General features: G+C 52.4%; 1 protein-coding gene across 1 annotated transcript in view; it reads left to right on the forward strand.

The window, feature by feature from the left end:
* Positions 1 to 1,058: 1,058 nt before the first annotated feature.
* The window catches only part of Sh3tc1 (SH3 domain and tetratricopeptide repeats 1), a 41,690-nt gene continuing 15,693 nt past the window's right edge, over positions 1,059 to 27,055 (forward strand). Inside the window, exons 1-9 of the mRNA XM_032916615.1 lie at positions 1,059 to 1,074; positions 1,673 to 1,871; positions 14,404 to 14,631; positions 19,095 to 19,222; positions 19,554 to 19,659; positions 20,852 to 20,998; positions 21,599 to 21,809; positions 22,820 to 22,896; positions 23,672 to 23,867. Of these exons, the coding sequence (XP_032772506.1) occupies positions 14,451 to 14,631; positions 19,095 to 19,222; positions 19,554 to 19,659; positions 20,852 to 20,998; positions 21,599 to 21,809; positions 22,820 to 22,896; positions 23,672 to 23,867 (1,046 nt within the window). The 5' untranslated portion in view covers positions 1,059 to 1,074; positions 1,673 to 1,871; positions 14,404 to 14,450. The remainder of the gene's footprint in view (positions 1,075 to 1,672; positions 1,872 to 14,403; positions 14,632 to 19,094; positions 19,223 to 19,553; positions 19,660 to 20,851; positions 20,999 to 21,598; positions 21,810 to 22,819; positions 22,897 to 23,671; positions 23,868 to 27,055) is intronic.

The following is a 27,055-nucleotide window of genomic DNA, read 5'->3' on the forward strand; positions in this document are numbered from 1 at the left end:
GTCAACCCAGTACAGTCCTCTCCTCCCAGGGGCTGAAGTTCCTGCCAACTGCCAGCCCCTGGGGACAGTAGGACAGTGATCAGAAGGGGTCTGACACCCTCCCCCATCCCACCTCTCCAAGCCAGGACACAAGAGTACTCCTGCTGAGTGAATCTTTTAGCCCTTGGAATTTAAGGCTTGCCAGGGCTGGTGAGTGCGTGGACTTTGTACAGAAGCTGAGGAGGCCAGTGAGGCCCTAGAGAAAGGGGGTAGGCCTCCTGAGAATCTGTTTGTCTGTGAGTGTCCTAAGTCCAGGTATGTGTCCTCTCTTCCCGCCCGGAGGACAGGAGCATGTGTGGTCTGTGTGCATTTTGTAGTAGCAGCCTGATCTCAACAGAACTTTGTCCATAGTGAAGGGTGGGTCTCTGTCCCCCAGAAACCCAGCAGAGCGGAAGCTCACAATTACACAAATTTGGAACAGGGTACTATTTCAAAAGCCTGCCTCGGTTTCCCTGATGCTTCAGGACAGTAGGAGAGTTCTAGGCTTTGCCCCAAGCTTCTGTGGTTAGCAGCATGAGAAGGTGTGACCCAGAGCCATGTACAGGAGGGCTGGCCTGTGGCCCTGAGGAGGTCCTTCAGCAGGACCCCATCCAGAGTGGCCATCCCCAGGCTTCGGTCATTTTCCCTCCAAATGCCTGCTCCTGACTGAGACTCATATAGACTTCAGTATTTGGAATATATCAGACGAAGGCAGGACAAGGAGTCCCTGTCCCCTGATGTTGGTGTCTTGTGTCATGCAGGATCATGCTGGGATGTCAGTATTCCTATTGTGATAAACCCCAGGACTAAAAGTCACTCCTGGAGGAAAGGCATTACTTCATCTTCCAGCTGTAGTCACCTATCATTCAGGGGAGCCCAGGCAGGAACCTGGAAGCAGGAACTGAGGCAGAGGCCATGGGGAAATGGTGCTCTTTCTTTCTTATTTTGAGACAGGGTCTCCCTATGTTGCTGTCCTGGAACTCACTATATAGACCTAGCTGAACTTGAACTCACAGAGATCTGCCTGCCTCTACTTCCTGAGTGATGGGATTAAAGGTATACACTGCCCTGACTTACCAGTTTGCTCTCTTAAATACCCCAGGACCTGGTACCACTCCCATCCATCATTGATCAGAACAAGGTCCTGCAGAGTTGCCTACAGGCCAATCTTATGGAGGCATTGTCTCAAATGACAAAACAGCGACCAACCCAATGGGTCATCCACTCGGGATCTAGTGCAGATGTTAATTCACCTGGAGGCCTCTCCTCATTCAAATCCCCAAATGTCCTATTCTATCCCTGGAGTCCCCTCCCTTTCCCCTCCCCCTTCCAGCTCTGACAAGGTCCACCATGCATGTCCTGGGGGTGCCCCCTGTCCTCTTGATTCGTGTGTCCACTGAGGTTCACTCTTTGTGCTGTGATGGGCAGAGTCTCCTGAGAATACCACGGTGCCTGCCACCCTCACCGCCACGATGTCATTAGATGGTTTCATTCCAAAGTCCCCTGAGTTCCCCTGCGACAGACAGCTCCTCTGCTGGCCCCAGGCTCTGCCGCCTGGGTTGGTCTCCTCCGTGCAGAGGAGAGGAGTGTGCTGGGGTGTCCAGGTGGCAGGAGACTGTTCTTGCCTCACTTCTTGTCTGATGTGTCTCCACAGCATACCTCGTGGGCACACAGAGAAAGTCGTGGTTCTTTATCACTGCACTTGCTATGCCGTGCGGAAGGGAGTGTGACTTATCTGACACCCAGGCTATGTCCAAGGTGCCGGTGTTGTCAACAGCTGGCTTGGCGCCTGTCCCCATACCAGAGGCAGCAAACTGAAAATGAGTACCCAGGAATGAGGCTGCTGGTCAAAGGTGAATGCAATTGTGATTGTAAATGTTGGCGACCTGGCTGCACTCTGATCTTGGCTGCCAGCCAAAGATGTAGTGACTGCCCTGCCGTCAGTGTTGATGATCTAGGCTTGGAGAGAACTACAGGAGGTCTTGGGCTCAGTCAACATCACGTCATGTTTTAAGGTAGTAGACAGGAATGGGGAAGCCAGTCCCCTTTGACGACACTCGCTCTGATGTAGGTATCTGGGGGAATCTGTTACCTACTCAGTTTCTTGTCTCCACCGTGGGCCATGGGACCTCGGGAGTAAAAGAGGGCTGGAGCTGCCATTGCAGATGCTTCTCACCACCGCATCTGCTCACCTCCACCTCGCTCCTCTGTGAGGTCCACTCAGTACTTGTCCACCGTGAGACTCACATTGCCCAGCACTCTGACACCACCCACCCTACAAGACCCTGCTCAAGCATCTCTGAATAGAATCCTAAGAGCCTTTCCTGACTGCCAAGCAGAGTGATGTACCCGCTTGTCCCCTCCCCGCCATCTGTGTTCCACATACACAACAGGATTTGTCTGGGTTTGTGGGATTGGGCAGTAGGTTCCCAGGACTCTGCTTTTGGCCTCTTGCTGGTCTGTGAGATAAGGCTGCTCTGATCCCCTCTGCTTTGTCCTGGGGAGCTCCCTATGTGTGCTGAGCTTAGGGAATGATTGTCAGGTCTCTTGCTGTGTGGTAGGGGAGCAACAAACATTTGTGGAATGTGTTAGGTAGCTGGCCCCTCCCGCACTCCATTTACTTAGTGTCTTTGTTACTTCTCTATTGCTGTGGAGAGACATCTGAGCAGGGCAAATGAAAGCATTTAATTGGGGGCTTGCCTACAGTGTCAGAGGTTAGTCAATGCAATCACAGCAGGGAGCACGAGGGCAGGCAGTAGGCAGGCAGGCAGGCAGGAGACAGGCAGGCAGGAGACAGGCAGGCAGGCAGGCAGGAGACAGGCAGGCAGGCAGGCAGGCAGGCAGGAGACAGGCAGAGCATTGGAGCAGTTGCTGAGAGCTCACACCCTGATCCACAGGCAGGAGGCAGAGAGAGCTTGATACTGGGCACTGCTGTGGGCCTTTGAAACCTCAAAGACCACCCCCACTTGACACACTCCTTCAAGGCCACACCTCCTAATCCTTCCTAAAAAGTCCACCACCTAGGAACCAAATATTCAAATATATAAGCCTATGGCCAAGAGGTAGTGGAGCAGGCCTTTCCCAGCAGTGGGAGGCAGAGGCAGATGGAATTCAGGCCAGTCTGGTCTACAGAGTGAGTTCAGAAGACAGTGGACAGTGAAGGTTACACAGGGAAATCCTGTCTCAAAAAACCCAAAACAACAACAACAACAACAACAACAACAACAACAACAACAAAACAACCAAACCAAACCAAAACCAAAAATCAAAAATATAAGCCTGTAGAGACCATTTCTTATTCAAAGTACCACACGTAGCTAGCCAGCCTTGTTAATACCAGGTTGGATTCAGGGACATTATCTCACACCTTGTGTATTGGTCAGGATTCTTTAGAGGAACAGAAATGATAAAATGAATATAACTTTTAAATATATAATATGCATATGTAAGGGGGCTCTATTAGACTGGTGTACAATTTGTGCCCTAGTCATTCCTACAACGTCTGGAAGTATTTTTTCAGGCCACATGGCTGGATGTTTCAATTCGTATTCAGTATAAGCTGGAGTCGTTCTGATGCCAGTGAAGGAGTGAGCTTGTCAGAGAGAGCAAGAGCAAGCAGGCGAAGAGGACAGGCTTCTTCCTTCTATGTGGATGAAGGTGTGGCTGAGATTAAAGGTGGATCTTCCTACCTCAAAAGATCCGGATTAAAAGTGGATCTTTCCATTTCAAGTGATTTTTAATTAAGAAAAAAAAATCCTGGGGCTAGAGAGATGACTCCACAGTTAAGGGCATGGACTTCCAGAGTTCCTGAGTTCAATTCCCAACAACCACATGGTGGCTTATAACTATCTGTAATGGGATCTCATGCCTTCTTCTGGTGTTCATGAAGACAGAACATTCATGTATATAAAATACACAAATAAATAAACCTTAAAAAAGAAAAGAAAAGAAAAATCTCTCATGGGTTTACCTAGCCACATGGGCTTCAGTTAATTCCAGATGCAGTCTCTCTGACAACCGAGAACAGATATTAAACCCTGGGTTCTCATCCAATGTTGCTTCATTTTCTTGCTCAAATTGCTCTAGCCAAATCCACTGGGTTCTCTTTGCATAGTCATATCACAGTGGGTACCTGTTGAGCCACCAACCATTCATTCACTTATCTGTCTGTCTGTCTGTCCTTCCACTCAGCCATCCATTCTTCTACATATCTTTCTATCTATCTAGCTGCCTATCCATTTATCTATCTACTCATGGTTGATTGATCAGTCCAGCAGTTGTACCCTCTGATTCCGGGCACCACCAGCTACTCCACGCCCATCTGTATATCTCCTACCCTTCCAGAAAATGTATTCAGGCACATTTCTTAAGCCACAGCTATCTGGGCACCCCACCTCCAGCCCAAGATCCACCCATCTACAGCCAAGATTCAGTCACTTGATGCCCTGGCCCACTGCCTACCCTGTGCCAGCCCTGGGGGTGGAGTTATTCTGTCTGTCTGTCTCCCATGCTAGTCATTGCCACTTGACTGTGAGCTCCACTGGGTGGTCCAGGCTATGTGGCTGAGCCACATCTCCAATGTTCAGCACTGGTCCAGCTCCTCTACTCTTGCCCCTGCAGAAATGTCTTGACAGTAGTCATGTTGGCATTCTTCGTGGTCCCCTCCTTCATGCCTAGAGGTGCTGAGCCAGGCAGACCTGGAGGCTGAGCTTGAAGTAGCTACCCAGAGGACTAACCTGAGCTGTTAACCCCAGAACCTGTTCTTTCCCAGTCACCTCTGGGGAGAGCTGTGTGCGGGGTGAATAGTGGGAGATCAATGGGTGTCTGTCATCAGGTTGTCTGTAGTGTATGAATAGTGCTTAACAGAGGTAATGGCCCTCCTTGTGGCAGATGAGAGAAGACCCCACAGTACGCAGCTGGCCTGGCATCAAAGCAGTCATCCCTCTGACCACTCCCCCATTACATCACTTGGGAAACATCACAGCTGGGCTCCTAGGTTGAAAAGGGTGCAGGTGTGCCTGTCACGTTGAGGTTAGCTGCTCAGACCGTGCAGCAGTGACCTGCTGGCAGATGCTATTCAGTCTCTGTCTCTGTAGCACCATACCTCACAGGAGGCAGGAAAGAACATAGGAGCTAAGTAATCCCCTCCCAGGTAGCTGTCACCAGAGCAGGACCAAAGGAGGTCAGGGTACATGCAGTTTGCTTGGTTGGAGAGACCAGGCAGAGACCTCTGGCATCCACAGCTGACACTGGGCTCATGACTGAAGCAAAGGCAGCTTGAGGCGTGTGTCTGGCAGTACACCTACAGGGTGCCCAGCACTTGAGGCTTGGCTAGGAGTGGAGAAATGAGAAGTGGCTGAGAGTAAGTTGGGCTGTGCCTTCATAACCAGAGTTTTTGCATGGCTATTACCTCTACACCCCATTAAGCCCGAGGCTTCAGAAATCCTCACCTTAGAGGGCAATGATGTGGCCTAGGGGGCCTCAGTTTCCAGAAAGCGGTCTTAGCTGATACAACTTTATTCCTCACGCAGGTACATGGGAAGTGTGTGTTTGGACTGGTTAATGTTTGCATAAGCCATGGTCAAAATCATCCCAGGGATGACTGGGCTCTAGGAAATGCCAGGAATTCCAAGCAAGGCCTGCACCATGTTTCAGGTACACGGGGGCTCTAGGAAGTGAGAACCCATCAGGCTCAGGACCTGGTGTCTGTCCTGGCATTGTATCTACTAGCTGGGACAAGACTTTCCTAAGCTTTCTGGGAAAGGGGTAGCTGTGAGGCACCCGCATGAACCAGTCTAGAACTTTTTGTTCTTGTTGGTTAACTATATTTTTTGTTTTTCAAAACAAAGTTTCTCTGTGTAGCCCTGGCTGTTCTGGAACTCGGCTCTGTAGACCAGGCTGTCCTCGAAATCAGAGATCCACCTGCCTCTGCCTCTTGAGTTCTGGGATTAAAGGCTGTACCACCACTGCCTGGCCAGTCTAGAACTCTCCACTCTCACTCCTCTGTGTACTCAGGAGCCATAGGCCACACTGTCTAAGGACCTGGCCCTTCCCAGCTCTGTGACCTTATCCTGTGAGACTTCTACTCTTCACTGCTGCTGTTTTCCTGTGCTGCCAGGCTGGTTGGGGGCATGGCTGTGGCACGGCAACCTGGACACTGTGAGAAGAAGAGCTCCAAAGCCATCTTCTTTACTGTGTACTCATCTCCTTCTCTGGGGTGTGAGGACCCTCACCCTTCCTATGACTGCCTCACCCCAAGATAGAGAGCATTGTTGAAGGGACTCATTGTCACACACGTGGGACTTAGCCTACTCCCGCTCATCTAAGGGAGAGAGGTGATTGTGGACTTGCTAAGTTGCAGGCTAAAGGGTGATGGTGCTACTGACAATACTGGACCTCACTGGCCAGTGTCACTACCCAGGCAGAGGCCGCCCTTTCCTAGGAGCAGGTGTCTTTGGTCTGGCAGTGGCATGGGAACTGCTTCCTGTGAATCTCAGTGTGGGTGGCCTGTCTGTCTGCCCATTTGGCCTGAATAGCCTTCAGTTGCCTGAGAGCCCATTTCTCCCTTCCCTTGTTTTGCAAAGAGCAGCTCCTGAAATCCAGGGATGACTCTAGTGGCCAGAGCCACAAGAACAGATCCGCACCCGTTGGGCAGACAGGGTTCTGAAACCGTCCATGTGTGCACACACAGCAGCTGCTCACCAGCACCAGATTTTTGCTGGCCTAGCTTGTGGCGTGTAAGCACACATGGAGGAATGGATTCATAGGTGTGCAGAGGATGCCAGCCTGGACGCTCCAGACCCACAAGCCCATTCTTCAGGGTAAGGGTTGGGGCCAGGGATGAGCTTGCCTTAAAGGTGTGGTTGGAGTCTGCCATTCTGTTGAGACAGGACATTCTGCTGAGGTACTAATGGGTTTCAGGGTTAGGCAGTCTTGGCATTGAGAGTCAGGCGAGGTTGCATCTCCAAAGCTGTACCTGCAAATAGGAAGGGCTGATCTCTAAGAATCCCCCTTGAAATGAAAACACATTGAAAGCCTTTCTTCCTGTGTGAGGGGCTTAGCGTAGCTCTCTCCACAAGCCGCTTTCCCCATGTGCTGCCTGTCACCCAACCATCTCCGTTTGGAGCTCCATGAGAGAATCAGTGGTTTACTGTCTCTCTCCTCGGTGTGACTGCTTCCCACCCCCACGTGGAGCAGAGAAGCTCTGTATTCCTGAATCCTCCTCAAATCAGCTGCTCCCAGCGTCTCTTTAGCATCCACCCCATATCTTCTCTGGTATTTGCCCCGCATTGAGCCTTTGCACGCTCAGTCTGTCACAGGGGCCTCTCTTGAGTGAGCCACTGGTATTCAGGCCAGTGTGACCGAAGCTGCCTCTAGAACCCAGTGGACAGAGCACACGCTCAGGCCAGACCTGGTCCCCTGCTATGTAAAGTGGTGGTGGATAGTGCCCCTGCCTACCTTGGCTATTTCTCTGATGCCCAGTGATGATGGCAGAGTCACGTCAGACCTGGGTGGTCAGCAAAGCTAATTGCATTTCTTCTCTGAGTCTTAAAGTATGCTTGTCTTCATGCTCTAGAATGACCTTAAGGCTCTGCTGGAGGCCTCTGCTCTCCTGAACTCAACATTTGGAGTCCATTGCAGATTATCTGCAGGGCAGGGTACTTAGCCTCACCTAGCTGCCTGTGTTAGGGAGTGAATGACTACAAGAGGCTCAGTCCTTTGGCATGCAGCTAGGCCTAAGTGGGTTTCCTTTTTCTTTCTGTTTTGTTTTTTAGAGATAGAATTTCTCAGTGTAACCAGCCCTGGCTGTCCCGGACTCACTTTGTAGACCAGGCTGGCTTTGAACTCACAGAGATCCACCTGCCTCTTTCTCCCAAGTCCGGGGATTAAAAGCATGAACCACCACGCGTGGCTTAAATGTTTTTTTCCGAGTTCATCTGTCCTGTGGGAGGGTCCTCACAATCCATTGTTGTCAAGTTTCCCTCCGGAAGTTGGCCTAGAATCGTCCATTTTCACAAAGTCCTATCTCCGTTGTCTTCCTGGTCTTCCCCCGGAGGTCTTCCATCACTGTCAAGTCAGTCATGGCATCCTGGCGTCAGTCGGTTCAGTGGGCTATCACAACTTTGGGTTTTCAAGCCATTGCTGAGTCTTGGTGGGCAGGATGTGGGCTCTCCCATAGGTAGGACCTGGAATAGAAGCTCCAATGACATACTTGTCCCCAAGGAGACTTTTGAGTGTGCCGCACAGGGTTTGCCATGCAGAGGGATGGAATCAGAGTTTCAGAGTATGTTTAGGGAGAACAAGGGCACTGAGTACCAGCTCAGAGCCTACAGTCTACTGAGGGAGCCAGGCCCAGAACCTTTCTTTGTTCCTGTTGTGGTGTCGTAGCATCTCAGTCTCCCAGGGATGGCCCTACCCCACGTCTCAGATGCATCCTGTTCTTGTATCTTACAACCCTGGGGATAGTCCACAACAGTAGCTGTGCTCGTGGCTTCATTCAGTGCGAACCTCTGGCCTCATTGGCCTAGATCTTGACCAGCCTAAAAGACAGGCAAGGAGCGCCTACCTCAGAAGGCTGGCTTTTGTCAGGGAGTCCTCCTCGGGGATAACGTGCATATAGCTCCATGTAGTTTCCTTTCCTGGAGCAGGTGAGTAAGGAGAGGTAGGGCAGGGCGAGGAGCAACTGGCCATTGGTCACTTGAGTGCCTAACGCATCTCGATAGGACCTGTGAACTTATGTGATGAGGAGGGGCAGACAAGGGGAATGGGGCCACTTGGTGCCATTTTTCTTGGTGCTCAAAATGTGAGTTGGAGATAATCTGGAGCCCTTACCTTCCAGGGTAGGACCTGATTCTTGGAGTTCCTAGGAATAGAGCCTGCTGTCTCTGTCTAGACACAGACACCAAAGAATGAGGGGATCAGGGAACGAGGACCCTGGTATCAGACCTGGCCTGAGTTAGAGGATCCTGGGAATACATCTCTCTAAGTCCGGTTGATATCAAACCTTCTGGGGACACCAGGATGACAGTTTCATTGGGCTGCCAGGAAGCCCCATGACATGATTTACCCAAAGGATTAGCATCGTAGCAATGACAACTTGAACATACTACAGCCCTGTCAGAGGTCAAAACTATAAGAGCTAAACTCTATCTTTTGCAGAGGGGAAACTGAGGCTCAGGACAGTGACAGGTCTTTGCAGAAGGATTTCAAGGGAGTCAGGCTGGGGTTTGGGTGGCCCTCTGAAAGTCAGAGTCACGTGGTCTCTGCTTTGTACAGACTTTAGGAGGATCCTGTTGAAGAATCCTGGATCAGAAATGTACTTGCCCCTGCTGGTTGGCCCTGGAATGCCCTGCATATATTGGGGGAGGCTCTCAGAAATCCCCCTGGCCATGAGCCAAGAGAGCAGCTTCTGAGACAAACAGGATACTGGTTTGGGCGCGCAGTGGGGACAATAGCCGGGAGAGGAAATGCCTCCAGACCCATGTATGGGTGTGGGCTTGCAGGGGCCTCTATTGACACAGCTCCCAGAAAAATCGAGGTGGTAGAAGGTTAGCATCCTGGGGGCATCATTCTCTAGGGAGGGAGGGAGGAAGGGAAGGAGGGAGGGAGGGAAGGAGGGAGGGGGGAAAGAGAGAGAGAGAGAGAGAGAGAGAGAGAGAGAGAGAGAGAGAGAGAGAGAGAGAGAGAGAGCATAGTGCACCTATACTTCTAGAATTCCTCACAAATGGAGACAGGCAGGAGATATCTACAGCACTTAGTAAGTATGGGGAACAGACCAGCCCTATCTTTCACAGTGGACACTGCAAGGGCCTAAGAACAGAAGCTAGGCCTGAATCTGGGCCTTGGGACATTCTCAGGTAGGGCTACAGGCTGTGGGAAGGTAAAATATGTGCCCCCACAGGCTTGGCTCCAATGTGGTACTTTTGAGCTGAAAGGGAAACTAGGCCCTTTCTTCTTCCAGTATGCTCCCTATTGGAATCAGTGGGCTAAGATAGTGCCAGCAACAGAGTGAAAAGCAAAACATGTGTAGTGTGTGTGTGTGTATGTGTGTGTGTGTGTGTGTGTGTGTGTGTGTGTGTGTGTGTGTGTGTAGACATGTGTGCTAGGTCTGTGTACATGTTTCTAAGGCCACCTACATGTCTGTATTACATGTGTATGCACGTGTGTACAAGGGAAAAGGGAACAGAGAGCTGGGCTGGGGTTAACGGGGCCAGAGGGCTGGCCTCCTCTGGACTTCCCCAATCTCAGCACCAAGGGTGTCCCCAGCCTTCACCACAGAGCACAGGGCTGGCAGTAGGCAGGCAGGGACAGGGCCTGGCTCTGGTCCACAAGGAGCTAATAATCAACTGGCCACTGGAATCCTTGCCACAGCACCCTGGCCTGTCTTAGGTCTCCAGGCCCCTAGGCTCAGGGAGGAAGTGGGGCAGGAAGCAGGGGGCGGTGGCAGTACTGAGCAGTCAGCCGGCTGTGGGCGGACTCTGCCTGTCCAGGCCAGCTGGAGACAGCCTGTAGGCCAGTCAGCAAGGAGCCGAGCCTGTAGTGGCCACCTGGCACCTGCATTCCTGAGCCTGGAAGGAAGTTTACTGAAGGACAGAATGCTGGTAAGGGGGCTCTGGGCAGGAGGGTGTGGGCTGTGTGAGTGTCCTGGAATCGGTAGTGCCTGGCTTTGCCACAATAGTAACTAAGAATAGTGTTTTGCCTTCCTCTTTTCTTCTGGCTTGCTTGGGGTTGGGGAGAGCTGTTGGAGACTGGCACTCAGCACACTGTGGCTCTGCTAGACCGTCCGGGATTGCTCGGATGAGACCAACTGCTAATTGTGACTGGAGACACTGGCCTTCACACTGACCCTTTGCAAATGTGTCCTGAGGGCTGGACCAGATAGATCATGGGAGTTAAGCGGCAACGTAGGATTCAAAAGCCACTGGGTCCCAAATGATGAACCCTAGCCTTGGTTCATTCCAGGCCACGACAAGCACGACTGTACTAGCATGGTGTTAAATGGTGCCCCTGTGACTATGACCTGGCCTCTCTGAGGCCACTCTGGGTTTCTTTATGTTAACCAATGAAGCACATAACTTTTTAAAAAGATTTATTTATTTTATGTATGAGTACACTGTCGCTGTCTTCGGACACACCAGAAGAGGGCATCAGATCCCATTACAGATGGTTGTGAGCCACCATTTGATTGCTGGGAATTGAACTCAGGACCTCTGGAAGAGCAGTCCGTGCTCTTAACCACTGAGCCATCTCTCCAGCCCTGAAATGCATAACTTGACGAGAGTCATTGACCACTGTTTCTGGAGACCTCAGGGAGCAGCCTGCTTCATGGTTCCAGGGCTCTAGAGTCTCCTTTCCCTCCTTGTCCTCTCTGTCCTCACACAAGGATGAAGAATAGCCGCTGGCAAGTAGGACAAGGATCCAGGTTAATTGTGTTCAGGTTGAGGGATGACACTCCCACCACCTGACTTGCAGTCCCTGCTGTTGTGACCCTGGCTGGGCCAAACCCTGGGTTGCACACCCGCGATGGGGTGGGGTAGGGCTCATCCTCTGAGATGAGGTTAAGGGTCACGACTGAGGAGGATGCTGAACAGTGCCACCTCCGTGTGACTGTCAACGCGTTGCTGATTTCACGGAACTTCTTGCATTAGGCACGGTGCCTGTGTCTTAAGTGTGTGGAGTCACAAGTGGCCTGTTATGGGTAGGAGGTGAAGGAGGGAATCCTTCGGGGTATCACCATGTTCCACGGCTGCCATAACAAACTACGACACAATTGTTCTCTTAGGGTTTGAAGGCCAGGAGTCAGAGACAAGGGTGTTGCCTCCAGAGTTGCCAAGGCAGGGGGTGTCTTCCACTTCTTTTAGCCTCTGTTTGTCCCTGAAGGCCCCTGCCTCTGCGTCCTGTGCCCTCCCTCCTCTTCTGTGTGTCTTGATCTCTGGAGAGACCTCAGGCACCAGGGAGAGAACTCACTTTACTCTGGTACAACCATTTGGAGCCACGCTCATTCAACATCCAATAGGACCACACCCTGCTGAGGTCAACTTCATCTGAAACCACCTGTTTCCAATCGGGTCCCCACTCTCAAGTGCCTGGTTAGTGTGACTGGAGAACCCTGCCACCTCCAGGCAAAGTCTCAACAGCCTTGCAAAAGCAGAGACTGGGGATGTACCTTGGTGGGTCTCTGACCCCGACCTTTTGGAACACAGCCAGGGCCAACCACAAAGGCCTCTCCTTCCAGCCTACCGTACTGTAAGCCAGCATGCTGTCTATCTGCTTGATCTCCCCAATATCCTATGAGTGGGTGTTTTTGTTCTCATTTTATGGGTGGGTAAACTGAGGCATAGAACATTTCACCCTCCACTGAGATCGGCCCTAGGTCTCCATGTTCCAGCAGTAAACTAGATGTGCAGTGGAGGTCAGAGCCTGGGGTGGCTTACCTGGGGACACCGGATGCTTCTGCCACCTGGGCAGAAGACAAAGGCCAGAAAGAAACTATTCAGGCTACTTTTGGTTGCTTGATTCAGCAAGTGTACCTGTGAGGCTCCTGGACACCACTTGGGGCTGGGCTGATGCTGGAGCAGGCCAAGCAAGCTCGTGGAGGGAGGCCTGTGCGGAAGGAGGTGGCTCCATGCAAGGAAGAGAGTGCCTACTTCCTCCCTGTGGCTCTGAAGTCCCACTGTGATTGCAGAGTTTGGGCCTCAATGAGCAGGTGGGAAGTTCCCTTAGCCGGGAACTTCCGTTTCTCTAGAAACAGCTTAAGTCAACCCCAGGTCTTTGTGAGACCCTGGAATGCCCTAAGTGTCCCCCCACACCCCACCCCCGGCCTAGGGATGGTAAGTTTAGTTGGCTTCACTCAGCTTCTGTAGAGACACTGGCCAGCCTGCAGGTAGGGACACCTGAGGGCTGTAAGTGGCAGAGAGAAAAGAGTAAGGACACTGGGGTGGGACATGGTGAGTTTGGGTGTGGCGGCCAGTGATTGGGAACCACAGACCCTACAAACTAGGGTCTCACTCATCAAGAGATTGGATCAAGTGCTTGGTTGAGGGCCCTGATGTTATACCAGAGAAAATGAGGGGTCACCTGCCCAAGGGCCCTCGCAGACCTGGGCAAGACAGTGGGCCCCTGCAGTGGTAGGAACCAGGGTGATAGTTTGGCAGAACAAGGCAGGGAAGGACAGAAGCTCAGGCTCAGACTTAGGCTGGGGTCAGGTTCATGGATGGTGCCTTAAGACAGGGGGACAGGAGGGCAGAGAACTGGGCCATGCCAGGCCTCTGGTGCCTGAAGTCTTGTTTTGTTGTTGGTTCTCCCCCTCCCCCTCCCTTGGGATTGAGTGTTGAGGTGTTCAGATGTCTGCATGGATGCAAGATCCCCTTGGTGCTTTTGGTATGAGATAGCTCCTTCCTATCTGCCTATCCCAGATCTTGGCCTTCTGGCATGTTGTAGAATGGAAAGGGTTTGACCACAAACCAACCTACTGGATTCCATGACAGCAGGTGGCTAGGTGGGTGGCTGGCTAGATGGTTCATCGAGGCCACTTCCAGGGAGTGGGGCTGCAGCTTCTACAACCTCTTGTCTTCTGGGGATCCAAGATTCTTCTCTATGGGCCTCCCTTCCTTTCCAGCTACCCAGTCACTGTCCTGCTATCTCCAGGGCTGGGCATCCCTGTCTTCTCATCATAGAGCTTATCACCTACACATGTCATGGGTCAAGGGAGAGTGAAATGCAGTCTCTCCTCTTCCCTTCTTTTTCAATTCCTTCCACCACTACCCCACCTCCCCTTTTCACTCCCTTTTCTTCTTTCTTTCTTCCCACTCTGAGTAAATTCCCTCAGCCCTAGCAAGGATGTTTGAGCAGGTATCTCAGGTCAGACTCTGAGCCATTTCTCAGAGACCTCCTGGAGACCAAGAAGGGAGGCACGCCACACCCCCATACACTATATGCAAGGACCTCTGACTGGTCCAGGAGGTGATTTCGATTTGATGTCCCTGTTGGTGCATGGTGATGAAGTCTACTTCAGCTGTTTGACTGAGCTGGGGAGGAAACTGCCAAGTTAAAGCACTGAAAAGTTGCATGGGGATTCACTTGGCAAAGGCTTTGAGTTCTCTGGGAAGAAATAGCAGCCTCTGTATAGAGGCCCTACCATAGGAAAAGCACGGCAGACATGAGGGACTGAAGATGTGGGCGAGTGGTCCGAGGTGTGGAAGGGGTGTGCAGAAGCCTGTGTCACCAGACTGTCCTGGTCACCTATGGTAAACAAAGCCCACTGCTGAATCTTGGAGGTGCTGGGTACCCTGTATTGCCAGTCTCTGTTCCTCTTGACCTGGCTAGCAGCAACATCATGTACGTCACTAAGAGGACTCTCTGCTGACCACTGTCCTCTCTCCACAGAAGGCCAGCAACATGCCCAGCTCTTGGCCTTGAGGCCACTGTGAGTCATGAGGAGCTTCAGGGAGGAGGAGGCGACTTCTGAGGATTTGTCCACCATGGGGCAGGGCCCTGAGGAGCCTCCAGGAGGCTGTAGCCTGGAAGACAAGATCCAGAGTATATCCATGGGCTTACCTACTAGTCAGGAGAGAACAGGGCCTGAGGAGGCTGAGGCAACAACAGTCAGAGGTGGTGAGTACAGATGCTGAAGCCCACCACCTTCTCATGTCCACCTCTCCATCCAGTATACATCCTTCTAATCCTCCATGCCAACAGGGCTGACATGGGCACCCTGGTACTGCTTACTGGTCCCACTGGGTTAGCCACACTGTGGGCTAAGCACAAAGGGCCATCCTCTGGCATACAGATAACCCCTCCCCCACCATAGCAGATGATCAGTCCTGAAGTCATCCAGGCTTCTAGGCTACATGCAGTGCAGCTAGGCCCAAGGAGTCCTCGGCTGACCAGGGGCCTCCCTAGGAACCTCAGTGATAGCAAAGTTGCCCCCGGGCAACTTGCTCCTCTGGATGGCTGAGCCGGTGACAGTGCTATGTCACCTTGTCCTCATTGACTTCTCCATTACTCAGGGTGGAGTACCATCCCACAATGCAAACCAAGACCCAGGCTCTATAGTGGTCAGGGACCACACCAGGACTGGAGCCTTTTCCTGAGGCCTGGGTGGCAACACCTGCTATGTGACTATCCAGGCAAGCAGTCGAGTGCTAAGATGTAGAAACCAGATGGGCTGTACTCCTGGAGGCCTGGCTCTCCATAGGCTACTGCTAGACTTGGGCCTCAGTTTCACCCACTTGGAAAACCTTAGCAACTCCAACAACCCCATCACTGTCACCCTTGGGCCCCGATAGAGCTCAGCTGCCCTGTCTCTGGCAGGGATAGCCAAGTGCTACATGCTCAGTCACTTCTGATTGACACAGAATGAATGGCATACTAGGAGAAGAGAGCCCTAACCTTCCAGGCTGGTCAGGTTCAGTTCCTGCTATGTGGAGGCAGGGCACCTGCAGATTTTAGACCTGTCATTTGATCCTTCTGTCCCCGGCTAAAGAGGAAGAAGAGCCTGGTGGTCTAGTATTGACTCACAAACAGGAAATGGTCCTCCCAGGAAGGAGGGTTGGGTGGGGCAAAGGCCTGAAGGACCCACAGCTCCCTATAGCTCTCCTTCTAGAGAGGCCTGGGCAGGAAAAACAGAAGGGAATGTGCAGATAAGTCGGGAAATCCTGACAGTCAGCACCCGAATCGGCCACCCAGGGGAAGACTGCCAGCCTCAGAGCTGGGAGAGAGCTTGGGAAGCATTTGGAGACCATTTGGGGGGGTGGGGGGAGATACTTCCCCTCAGGGCCTGGGCTGTGGGTCCCAGAGATTGAATGTAAATTATCAGGCTCACTGGCAAATGTCTTTACCAGGGGAGACATCTCACCTGCCTGTTTTCCCTGTTGGGATGCTGTAAATAAAGTTCCTGTGTGCATTCAGGCTTATGTCTTTGTACAGACGCCATTCTTCATTGTTTTTGAGGTGCTTAGGAATTGGAAATGCTGGGTTATAAAGTAAAGCCTACCACCACCACCACCACCACCACCACCACCCATACCATGGTACCAGAGCAACTGTAACCAAGCCAATCCAGCGTATGAACTTCTGCCCTGGGAGGCTCAAATGGCTGCCAGCAGCAAGATTGCTCAGTGGATAGAACAACCTCAGCTCTGAGTCTTGGGGGTGGGGGTGGGACACATCAGAAGTCACAAGAAACAGAGTAAATGGCCTCATCCCCATCAGTGAATGTGAATCCGTGTTTACTGCACTGCGCTCTGAGTATGCATATATATAGACATGCTAATTTTTTCTGAATTGCTTGAGAGCAAATTTTAGACATCTTACCCTTGCATCTGCAAAGACATCTGGTAAAGGGGAAGGAGTCAGGGATCTGAACTTGGAGGGTGGGCAGAGCCATGGGATGTGGACAGTGTTCTGAAGCAGAAGCCCTGACTGACTAGAACTTGATTCACTCTGATGCCCATGTTGAATTCCAGAACTGGGTTGCAGGCTTCAGGCTGGTCTCTTGCAGCCTGGTATTAGGCCAACAGCCTATCCCATCTGGGGGATTTTGTGAAGGCATCCTGGGTGACTGATGAGAAAAGAGTCCAGGGAGTTCCAACCCCTCTACCTGAGGGACTAGGTTGTCTGGAGAACCGCTTGCCTCTCTAATCACAATCACCTGGTGTGTTGCAGATGTCGCTCCTCCCTGTGGCATGGTTGGGCAAGCTGCTGAACCCCCTTCCAGTCAAATGGCAGTGTATCCGACAGGTGAGCACCAGGGCCTGAGTCTCACAATAGGCCAAACCTGCGGTGTCTGTGTCCCTGGCTATTAGTAACAGAGGTAGGCTTGTAGAATGGGCTTCCTGCTAGTCATGGCTGACTGGCCCCTTGCTTTGGATGTGGGGTCAATTTTAGATATACTACCCTTGCATCCAGAAAGACATCTGGTAAAAAGGACAGTCAGAGAATGGGCAGAATCACTGGACAGTGGGAAGGAGCATGTGTCAAGAAACATCACATGCCTCATGGCTGGAAATTGAAAGAGAAGACACAGTTCTTGGCATCTCCTTCCGTTCTCCCACTCAGGCCTCCCTACCTGCTTTGTTTTGTTTTTGTATTTTTGAGAGAGGATCTCATTCTGTAAACCAGATTGGCCTCAAACTTGAGGCAATCCCCCTGCCTTAGCCTCCTGTGTGCTGAGATTACAGGCATAAGCCACCACACCCAGAGTAGATCCTACCTACCTCTTGAAGGCCCACCATCTTTCAACACCACAAGCAAAAGACCAAGACTTCAACACATGGGCCTGGGGAAAGGCCACTCCAAGTCACACGATAAGCAAGCAGAGAGAGCCTGGAGAGCCTACAAGCATCCACTAATGGCTTTCCCCCTTGGGGCTTGAGGCTTCCTGCATTGTGATCTGGAACCTATGTTCCTGCTTCAGAGTACTGAGAGGAAAAGCCTCAGATTCTAAATGTCTCCACGTGCAAAAAGGCTGGGAGGCCAGGGTCAGCCTGTGCTTGCCTCTGTTTCCTTATTCTAGCATCTACTGAGGACGGCTGGGGAGCACTGCATGCAGAACTGGGGGAAGGGAGCTCCCCTTGTCCTTGGAGCCTCACTGTTGTCTCCAGCTGTGGGGAGCCTGAGAGCTCAGCTCTGTGATTAAATTTAACTTTCACTGTGAAGTTCATCCTTGGGCTCTCCTTTGGGGTGGTGAGTGCTGCCTGTAGTCACTTGGGGTGTGTGAACTACTGTGGGACTACAAATGCAGAGCCTGCCCTTGTAGGGGTCACAGCCTTGTGAATGTGAGGTTCTAGAGGCTTCTACACTTCTCAGCCTCTGAACCTCCCCAGCCTTGGGTAAGAATTTTGATATCAGAATCCCCAGGCCAGAAGATACAGGCAGGTGCTCTGGGATCGTCCCAAGAATTCGAGAACCCCCTCTCACCCCCTTCTCTCTCCTTCCTTTTACCTCCTCACACTTGGAATCCTCCATGGAGAGAACAGCCCTACCCCCACCCCAGGAGGCTGCTGACAAGGACTGGCAGTTCTTCTTGGACCTTGAGAGTCAGGGGGCCAATTTTCTCAGCATTTCCAAACACGGGAACAGAAGAATTGTCTGCTCAGGAGCTAGGAATCTGGGACAAGAGTCACTAGAGAAGATGGTTGTGGGGGGAGGGAGACCCATCCCAGATTAGGAGCCAGGCAAGATGGCAGCCAGCCAACAGAGGACTGGGGTGGGGGGGTTGGGGCGGGTAGGGCCCTGATGTCTTGAAGCAGCAGAGAGGTCCACACAGGACCAACAGATTTTTATTTTTCTGGGGGTGGAGACACTGACCACGCAGGCAACTTGTATTCAGATTTATTAGAATAAAGGTTGGTATCTCAGTCACACTGAGCAGCTCTTAAGAGCCCTTCCTCGCGCCCCCAAGTGGCTGGTGGTCATTGCAGGCAAAGTGCAGACCAATGGGATATTATCCATCATGAAGAAAGACCCATCAGACCATGCTACCCTACAGGGCTGGGAGCCAGGCCAGGTCATAGTGCACAAGGCTCTGGCTGTGTGGAGCTCAGAACACTGAGGGGAGCCACAGCTCAGTTGCCCCTCTCCAGCCAATGCATCTTAAGGGTGGTTGGGGGCAAGGGTGGGTACAGGTGGTAGATTGATAAGGTGTGAAGGTGGGGCCCTTCTGAAGATAGGAAAGAGCTAGTATGGAGGCTTCAGAGTGCCTGGCATCCCTGTGGTGGTGGCTTGAGCTGTACCCACATCTGAAGCCGGACCGTGGGAATGGGAGGCTGAAGGTTACAGTTATTGAGGGACCCTTGCTGAATGGGAGCTCTTTGCTGCTCCACGGGAGCAATAGAACATGAATCCCCTTCTTCCTGGGCAGGGCAGGCACAGCTATGGAAACTGAGGCTGGAAGCAGTAGCCCAGGGTCCTGTCCCTTACTGGATGACACGATCAGTTGAGGGAATAGCTAGCTATCCATGCCTTTACAGGCACCTCGGAGGATTAGAGGCCTCTGCTGAAGGTTGGAAGCTGGTGGGGAACATTTGCCTCATCAGGGCCAGACAAACTGCTTCACCCACCTCCTGTTCCTTCAGACCTCACCCTGCAATTGTTGGCCGTGAGGCGGAAGAGTGGACTGAGGAGCCCCAGCCTACAGCAGGCCCTGAGAAGCCGACTGCGCCTGCTGGAGAATGACAGCCGGGAAGTGGCCCGTGTACTTGGAGTGAGTCAGCCCTCAGTCTTCAGTGAGCCGCTATATCAGATAACCGACAATGAGCCCCTAGTACAGCCTCTGGCCCTGTATCTGCTCTACAACTGCTGTCTCTGGGCTGCTAACTCCCGGGTTTGGATCCCACTTGACTACTTACAGGCAGTGGGTTTTAAACAAAAAGTAGCCTTGTTTTTCTTTCATTTTTGAAATGTGAGTCCCCAACCCCAACCCCCGACTCCTGCACTTGTCACCCCAATCAGAGAGCTGTCCTGTAAATTCTCTCCAGGAGCACACATCTGGCTGGATGCATGTTCTCATTCACACACTGTCTCTTCCTTTTAAGGAACTGTCAGCCAGGCTGCTGTCCATCCACAGTGACCAGGACCGGATCGTGGTGACGTTTAAGACTTTTGAAGAAATCTGGAAGTTTTCCACCTATCATGCTCTTGGTAAGACAGCCGTCTTCCCACAGTAGTTTGTGTTGCCCCCTCTTGGAGGACCCTGGCATCACATCACCCTAAACTCTCCAGAAAAGGAAAACAAAACAAAACAAAAAACCAGAAACAAAAACCCTGTGGGCCAGTCTGATCAGGGCTGTGCTGCAGGATATGGAACTTTGTGGTCCCTCCCTGCATTTCTCAGAGGGAGGCTGGACTCTTGCACCCGACACACCCTTGTATGCCTGCTGTCTTAACCTTGGCCTGCAGCCTGTGAGCTACGCGCAGCCTGTGGCTGTGGGCCAACACAGGTTTACTTAAACCATGAGATTTTAGCTGGGCAGTGGTCGAACACTCTTTAAGCCCAGCACTCAGGAAGGAGAGGCAGATGAGTCTCTAAGTTCAAGGCCAGCCTGGTCTATAGAGAGAGTTCCAGGATGGCCAGGGCATTTTCCAGACAGAGAAACACTGTCTGGAAAAACCAAACCAAACCAAAAACAAATCAGTTGTGTGGTTGTTTTCTAATGTGGTTTGTAAGACTTTGTGGATGGCAATGGTGTGTTCACCCCTGTGGCTGTGTCTCTGTGAAGGCCATTGAGTCACATTTCTTGGCACTCCAGGCAGGCAGGGGAGGAGCCACCAGAAGTTGATGTGTCACTCAGTCTCATGAGTCAGCTTGTCCTTTGTCCGTCCACCCTCTAGGCTCCACTGGGGACTGTACCATCCAGAAGACAATGCCCGTTTAGTTCCTGTCCTCAATGTCCACTCACAGTTTTTGAAAATGGAGGGTTCTCTCTGCATTTGCCCTGACTTATAAGGGAAGTGTGGCTATGCCTTCCAGCTAAGCAGTACTTGATAAAGGGATGGTCCCTGTGCCGACAGTGACACCCAGCATCCCACAGGCCTGAGCGCGGGTTTGATGGAAATCATCAAGGAGGGCACTGGCCGTGACACTGAGTGCCTGAAAGGCTCTGCACCCTTGACACCTCTGAATCCCAAGGCACAACAAGGCCAGATGATAGAGTGGGTGTGCAGGTGTAACCCTAACAGCTAGGGCAGCGAGATAGGGTCCCATAGGGTGTGGAGATGCAGGGAGATTCCCAGGGAAGAATAGTCTATCAGGGTCCTCTCCAGGTCTGGTGTTTGAGGTCTTGGGGTCCCCTGCCCCTCCTGGAGCCTGTCAGTGACAAGCCTGGCTTTGCAGGCTTCACACATCACTGCCTGGAGAACCTGCTGGTGGACCAGACCTTCTGGCTGCTTTCCCCCAGTGAGGAGGAGGAGACTGCCATCCTCATATATGTAAACAAGGATGCCTTGAAGCAGACACACAAGAGCCTTCTCGCACAAGAAGGTAGGCAGCAATGGTGATCTTGGTTAAATCACACAGGGATGGGGACACTGTAGGGGAACAGGAGTGTCTTGGGTGGGAGGCACACTAGCATAAGATGCCCTATACACTGTCATTGGTTTAAAAATGTCTGTGGCTCCCCAAAAGTTGAGATGTGGGGAGAAAGGGGAGAAAGGGTTTGGCCTGCCATACTTATTCTTGCCCCCCCCCCCAACTTGAGCCATTGGCCTCATAAGGGAGGGCCTTGAGTCCCTAGGAAGGACCCTCAGGGCTCGCCATGGGTGGACATGAGGCAAAGCTCCTTAGTAACCCTCCACGCACTAAGGGACATGGGAATCCCATCTCTATCTCTGAATCGTGCAGGTGGGGACTAAGGCCCAGAGTGCGTCCTAATTGGCCTCATAGCCTCAGTTGAGGTGAGGCTGGGACTTCCTTTGGGCCTCCAGACATGGGTATCAGGAGACAAAGAGGGTGGAGTGGGCTCCCACACGGGGCCCTGTTCTCTTTACTGTGGATCTTGGGGCTAGACTGGCAGCTTTCTTGTTTAACAGAGCCATGACTATCCTGCTAATCACCCTGATGACCACCTCTGTCCTTTCAAAGGGTCCTTCTTCGTTCTGTGTCCCGACCACTGTGTAAGGAGGACGAAGGAACCCCAGGGTGCAGGGAAGGGCCCCCAGACCCTCAGACGGGCTTCCGGGGTCACTCTGGGAGTACCAGTTGTGGAAACAGACTCCTCATCCCCCACACCCAGCATGTCCTCCAAAGCAGAAGCAGCAGAGGCCGAGCCAGAGCCCTTGACTCCATTTCACCAGTAAGTACCAAGCTGGAGTCACTATCCTGAGGCCCTGGGGTGTGTGGGACCGCATAGACCCTACTCCATCTGTAGATGCTGGGTGTCCAAGAGACGTATGAGACAGCAGAGGACAGAGCCCTCTGGGCCCTCCTGCTGCTTCCTGTAGTGTGGCTGGAAGTACAGTCAGGTGTCTGTCTTCTTGGAGGAGCAATGGCGTCTCCTGGGCTTTACTGACCAGGAGGAAAGGGGAGAGTTGAATGGAGCAAGTGGTACTTGCCATGCTCACTCTGGAGGGTCACATTTGAGGTACAGACACAGAAGTCTGCACAAAGAAAGACTAAAGGAAGTAAAGCCAGGGGTCTTGAGGAAAGGGAACATGAGAACTCCTGTTCACTGCTGTGCAGAGAGTGCAAGCTTGCTAGAAACTTCCTGGCCACCAAAGCTAAAGGAGAAACTCCGCCTCCTAGGTAACAATGCCTCTGAAGTAACAGCTGTGGCTGGAGGGCTCTTCTTGGGGAAAGGAAGGAGTTTCTCCCTGGAACACTCCCTATGCACCGGGACTAATGGTGGTTCCATCCAGAGATACAGTATGCTCTGAAGAGGGCCTGTAGCGATCAGTCAAGATTTCTGAAGAAGCTGAGTTCCAAGGCAGTGTCAGTTTGACCAGGCCACACAGCAGATGAGAATCCGGGAGACCCAGACTTGAAATTCAGGCCTTTGCCTAGGCTGCAGGCCTTCACACTCTGTTGGTCCTGCCTGCCCCGAGAGAGAGGCAGGACAGGTGCTTTTGGGAGGGGAGGAGGATCTGCAGGGCCCATGGTAACAGTTGGCAGTATCCCCTAGGGTGAGGCACCCAGCTAGGGGTAGCACTACACACAGAAGCTTCAGGGCTGCACATCTGGGCAGGTACGTTGAAGGTGGGGTGGGATTCATGTGTGTCCCCAGTGGCCATTGCTCCTAAGCAGGATAGAGGATATGCTGTCCCCCGACCGAGATTCTACAACCTAGATCTCTTCTCCCTACTCCAGGTGGACTCTCAGGGTCCCGTGGGATCCCATTGATGAATCCATGAGTGGACCTGGGATGCCCGATGCCCAGTTCATGAGTAAGTGTCAGACTTCCCTTCTTGGGGGAGAGGCAGCTGAAGAAGCTGGCCAAGACTAGTATTCTGGAAGTCTCTGCATGTGTCCTGAAAGTTCCCTAAGCCAGAAGAGAAAGCTAGAATCCCTTCTCAGGATTACCTATAGCTCAGAGAGGTTCAGGGCCCAACTAAATAGCCCAGCACCTGGAGAAATAGGCTGAGACTCTTCTCCCACCCCACAGAGCCAGGAGTGTGACATCACAAGATGCCTCATGGAGACTGGTTCATTGGGAGACCCTAGGCTTGGCTGGCTGGCTGGACTCTGGTAGAATCTGTGGGGCAGGATGGAGGCCAGGAGAGAGAATGGACAGGCTGTCTGGCCCTGTCCTGGGCCTTCCCTGTGAGGAGCTGGTCCTGCAGGATGCCCTTCAGCTCCTGGGGACGTGAGGGGAGGCATATTTCTTTGCCCCTTTGGAGCCAGCTGGTGTTTCGATGGTCCCTGTGTCTGCTAAGTGTACACTGAGCCCTGTGGGTGATGGGAAAGCTTAAGGTCTAAGCTGCATGAGGCAGAGCTCTGTGCCTGGAGGCTGGTGGCCCAGAGCAGTGGTCCCCAGTGTCTCAGCCTCAGTGGCCTATATGGTATGAGGATCAAACGCCCCCTCTGAGGACCACCAACCTCCAGAGTCAGGCTTCATTTCACATACCTCCGGCCAGGCAGTCAGAGACACCAGCCTATGTCTGAGGGCCACCCTCTGAACCCACAAGCCTCAACTCTGACCACATAGCCTTCTTTCTGCAGGGTTTGGCCTGGCCTCTGCAATAGCTGACTTCCAGGGCTCAGGCCCGGAAGAGATGTCCTTCAGCGTTGGTGATGTCATCGAGATCGTCGGTGCCCAGGTGCCTGGCCTGCCCTGGTGTTTGGGCCGGCACATGGCCTCTGGCCAGGTGGGCTTTGTGAGGACTGGCCTCGTCCGCATGCAGGGCCCGGCATCTGAGTGAGTGGCAGAGGCCCCTTTCCTGAACCCCACACTGCTCCTGCGGGGACCCTGCCACCCTCTATTAGCCTCTCAGGAACCACCAGGGCGCTGTCCTGGGCAGCTCCTTCGTTCTCTCCACCACTGGGCCTTACTCAGCCCTTCCAGGGTGCCACCAGAGGGCACCGTGCGACTGTCCAGTGTGCCTATCTGCAGTGTCAGTTCTACAGCTTTGGTGAAAAGTGCCACATGCTAGGTGTTCCCTCCATGGTGGGAGCCTGAGGCCGAGGTAGAGCAGCTGAGCAGAGTACCCCTTCCTGTCGAGCCTCACTCCCACCGGCCGGCTCCTCCCTGCCTTCTGCTGGGTCCTGCAAGTTCCTGCTGGCTCCTCACCCTTGTCTGTCCCCTGATAGACACTTGCTGTCCTACTGTGCAGCCAGCCAGCTCCCATCTACCTCAGCTTAGCTAGTCACAGCCACAGAAACCCAATTTCCAAAACCAGTTGCCTTCCAGCTCCAGGGGGACAGGCATTGTGAGGGTTCTCCATGTCGACCCTTCGATATAAAGCCCTGCACAGCTTCTGGACCTGGTCTTCATGCTGTCATCTCTCCCGGGGCTAGCTGCAAGCTCACATCTTCTTGACTCTGAACAGATGTGGGTGACTCTTCATTGTTGGTTCTTTGGGGCCCTGCCAGCCTCTAATCCCATCTATAATCACTGGCCTTGTTCTGTCCCTGAGAGAGCCCTGTCTGCAGCTGCTCCAGGTGAGGGAACTTCCAAGAGACTGCTCTGGTCATTTCTGGGCTAATTCTGTATAGCCTTGAGCAATGGTAGGTGGGGAGGGTTTGGGGAGTGGCCAGTGAGTCTAGCTGAGGCTACCCTTGGTCAGCTCATGGTTTCCTCCAACAAGACCTCAGCCAAGGAGCCTAGAGAGACAGTTGTATGCAGAGAGCCCTGTTCTCTGCTCCTCTTCCCTCTACAGCCATGCCTTCCTCAAGTTAGAGATGTTTCAGTGGGCTTGCTAGGGGACTGGATGTCATAGGCAACTCTCAGATGCAGTCTCTAAGGCAGCTGGCACCACTATGAAACCAACCCCTTCTGTCCCCTCCCGGATTTAAAGCATTCCATCTGTCAGTCAGAACAGGTAGACACTGGCAGGACCTGTGTGCTGATTATACTTAGAGTAGCATTTCCTGGTACCCTATCAGAAAGTCAGTATGCACGGAGGATGGGGTCACAGTCTGTCTACATGCCTTGTGGGACACCTCCACAGACTCTCCACTCAGCTCCAGTGACAGAATTCTCCCTTTCTGAAAGGCAGTGTCACATCATGATAACCTCATTAACTCAGCTGTTTCTTGGGACAACAGTGTGGTTTGTGGCCTGTGTCTCAAGGTCTCTCATTACAGAGATGGCACAGCTCTATGGGGAATGCTTCTTCTGTTGTTGGGCCTTTTGACAGATGCAGGATCTTGTGGCTTCAAGAGTTCCAAACTTAACAGGAGTCAGGGTTGGACAAGCTGGGGTCTAGTCCATTCTTCCCTGTCAACCCAGAGTGTTGGGGGTGCTGACATCATCTTTCACAGCAAGGGACTGTATCCACTTCTCTGTCACTGCAATATTTCTGGTATCTTTCCTGCCCTGAACCTGGGAGCTCCCAGCTTGGAACAGTCTAGTGTTTCTTCTTTTCATGTGTCTTGATGTGATCTTAGACTTACAGAGCAGGTAAGGAGAACACAGCCACATCCCTTACCTGCTGGTGGTTGATGATAGTTTCTCACCTGAGTTGCTTGTTTCTCTCTCTCTCTCTCTCTCTCTCTCTCTCTCTCTCTCTCTCTCTCTCTCCCTCTCCTCCTCCCCTCTCCCTCCCTCCTCTCTCCCTCTCTCTCTCCCTCCCTCTCTCTCCCTCTCTCTCTCCCCCTCTCTCTCTCTCTCCCCCTCTCTCTCCCCCTCTCTCTCCCCCCCCCTCTCTCCCTCTCTCTCCTCTCTCTCCCTCTCTCTCCCTCTCTCTCTCTCCCCCCCCTCCTCTCTCTCTCTCTCCCTCCCCTCCTGCTTGTCCTCAGAGCCTTGAGGATCAGTGATACAAGTCAACCCTTTGCCCCGTTGCAGAAGTGCCTCTTGAAGTCGGATCTCGAGTATAACCGGAGGGCAGGTGTCAAAAGCCAAGAAATTCATGTTTGCCACCCTGCTGTTCACAAGCAAAGATAATTCCAGCATTCATGTCACACATACTGTGGCACCTGCTCCACCCTAACAGCCTTCAGTCACCTTTTCCTCTCTTCTATTTCTGAAGCCGAGGCTCACTGGGTAGAGGCCGGAAGCTGTGCTGTGGTTTCTTTATACCTGTTAAATCTTCACATTGCCCTGCTGACTTACTCCTACAGGCAAAATCGCCTCCTTCCTTTATCTTCCTCCCTTTGTGCCTCTGTCCCTTCCTGATTTCCTCTGCCTGATCTCATAGCCACATGAGCCCTGTCCTTGTGCTGGGTACTGTGGGAAGGATGGGGGTTTCACAGGGGATGGTTCAAGTGGGCTTTGAGAATCTGCCTGGCACTCACCTTCCCAGGACTTTATAATCTAAATATAAAAAAAAATAGATTGTTTTATTTCATGTGTATGAGTGTTTTGCTTGCATATATGTCTGTCTGTACACATGTGGGTGCTTGATGCCTGTAGAAGACACAAGAGGGCATCGAATCCCCTGGAACTGGAGTTGTAGATGGTTGTATCTGGGAAACAGACTCTTACTTCTTAGCTTCTCAGCCCAACCACAGGCCTTCTTGTTCCTGGGCTCAGCCTTTGCTCTCCTCAACAGCAGGTTTTGTTTACGTTTAGTGTCTTCATTGAGGTTGAGTGGGGCCAGCAGTCTAATGAGAGAAGAACTGGTCTTAACTGTGAAATGTCGTCAAAAAAGACAAAGCCACAAGTTCAGCTATCGAGATAATTGGCTGCTGACCGTGATCCCTGAATGTCTCCATCCTAGAAAAGAGAACACAGCTCCCAGGGGGTGCATCCTCTGTGAGATAGGAGCAAGGAAATGCACTGAAAGAGCCGCCTGGCTCACACGGGAGGGAGATTCAGCTGGCCTGTGGCTCTGTCCCACAGTCCTGGAATGACACTAAACTTGGTTCACCTGAAGATGAGCGTCTTGGCCAGACTCCATTCTGCCCACCCACCCTGGGCCTCCTGGGCTTTGAGAGAATTAGTTC

The sequence above is a fragment of the Rattus rattus genome, chromosome 11 (genome assembly GCF_011064425.1).
Source record: "Rattus rattus isolate New Zealand chromosome 11, Rrattus_CSIRO_v1, whole genome shotgun sequence".
In the NCBI taxonomy this organism is placed as follows: Eukaryota; Metazoa; Chordata; class Mammalia; order Rodentia; family Muridae; genus Rattus; species Rattus rattus.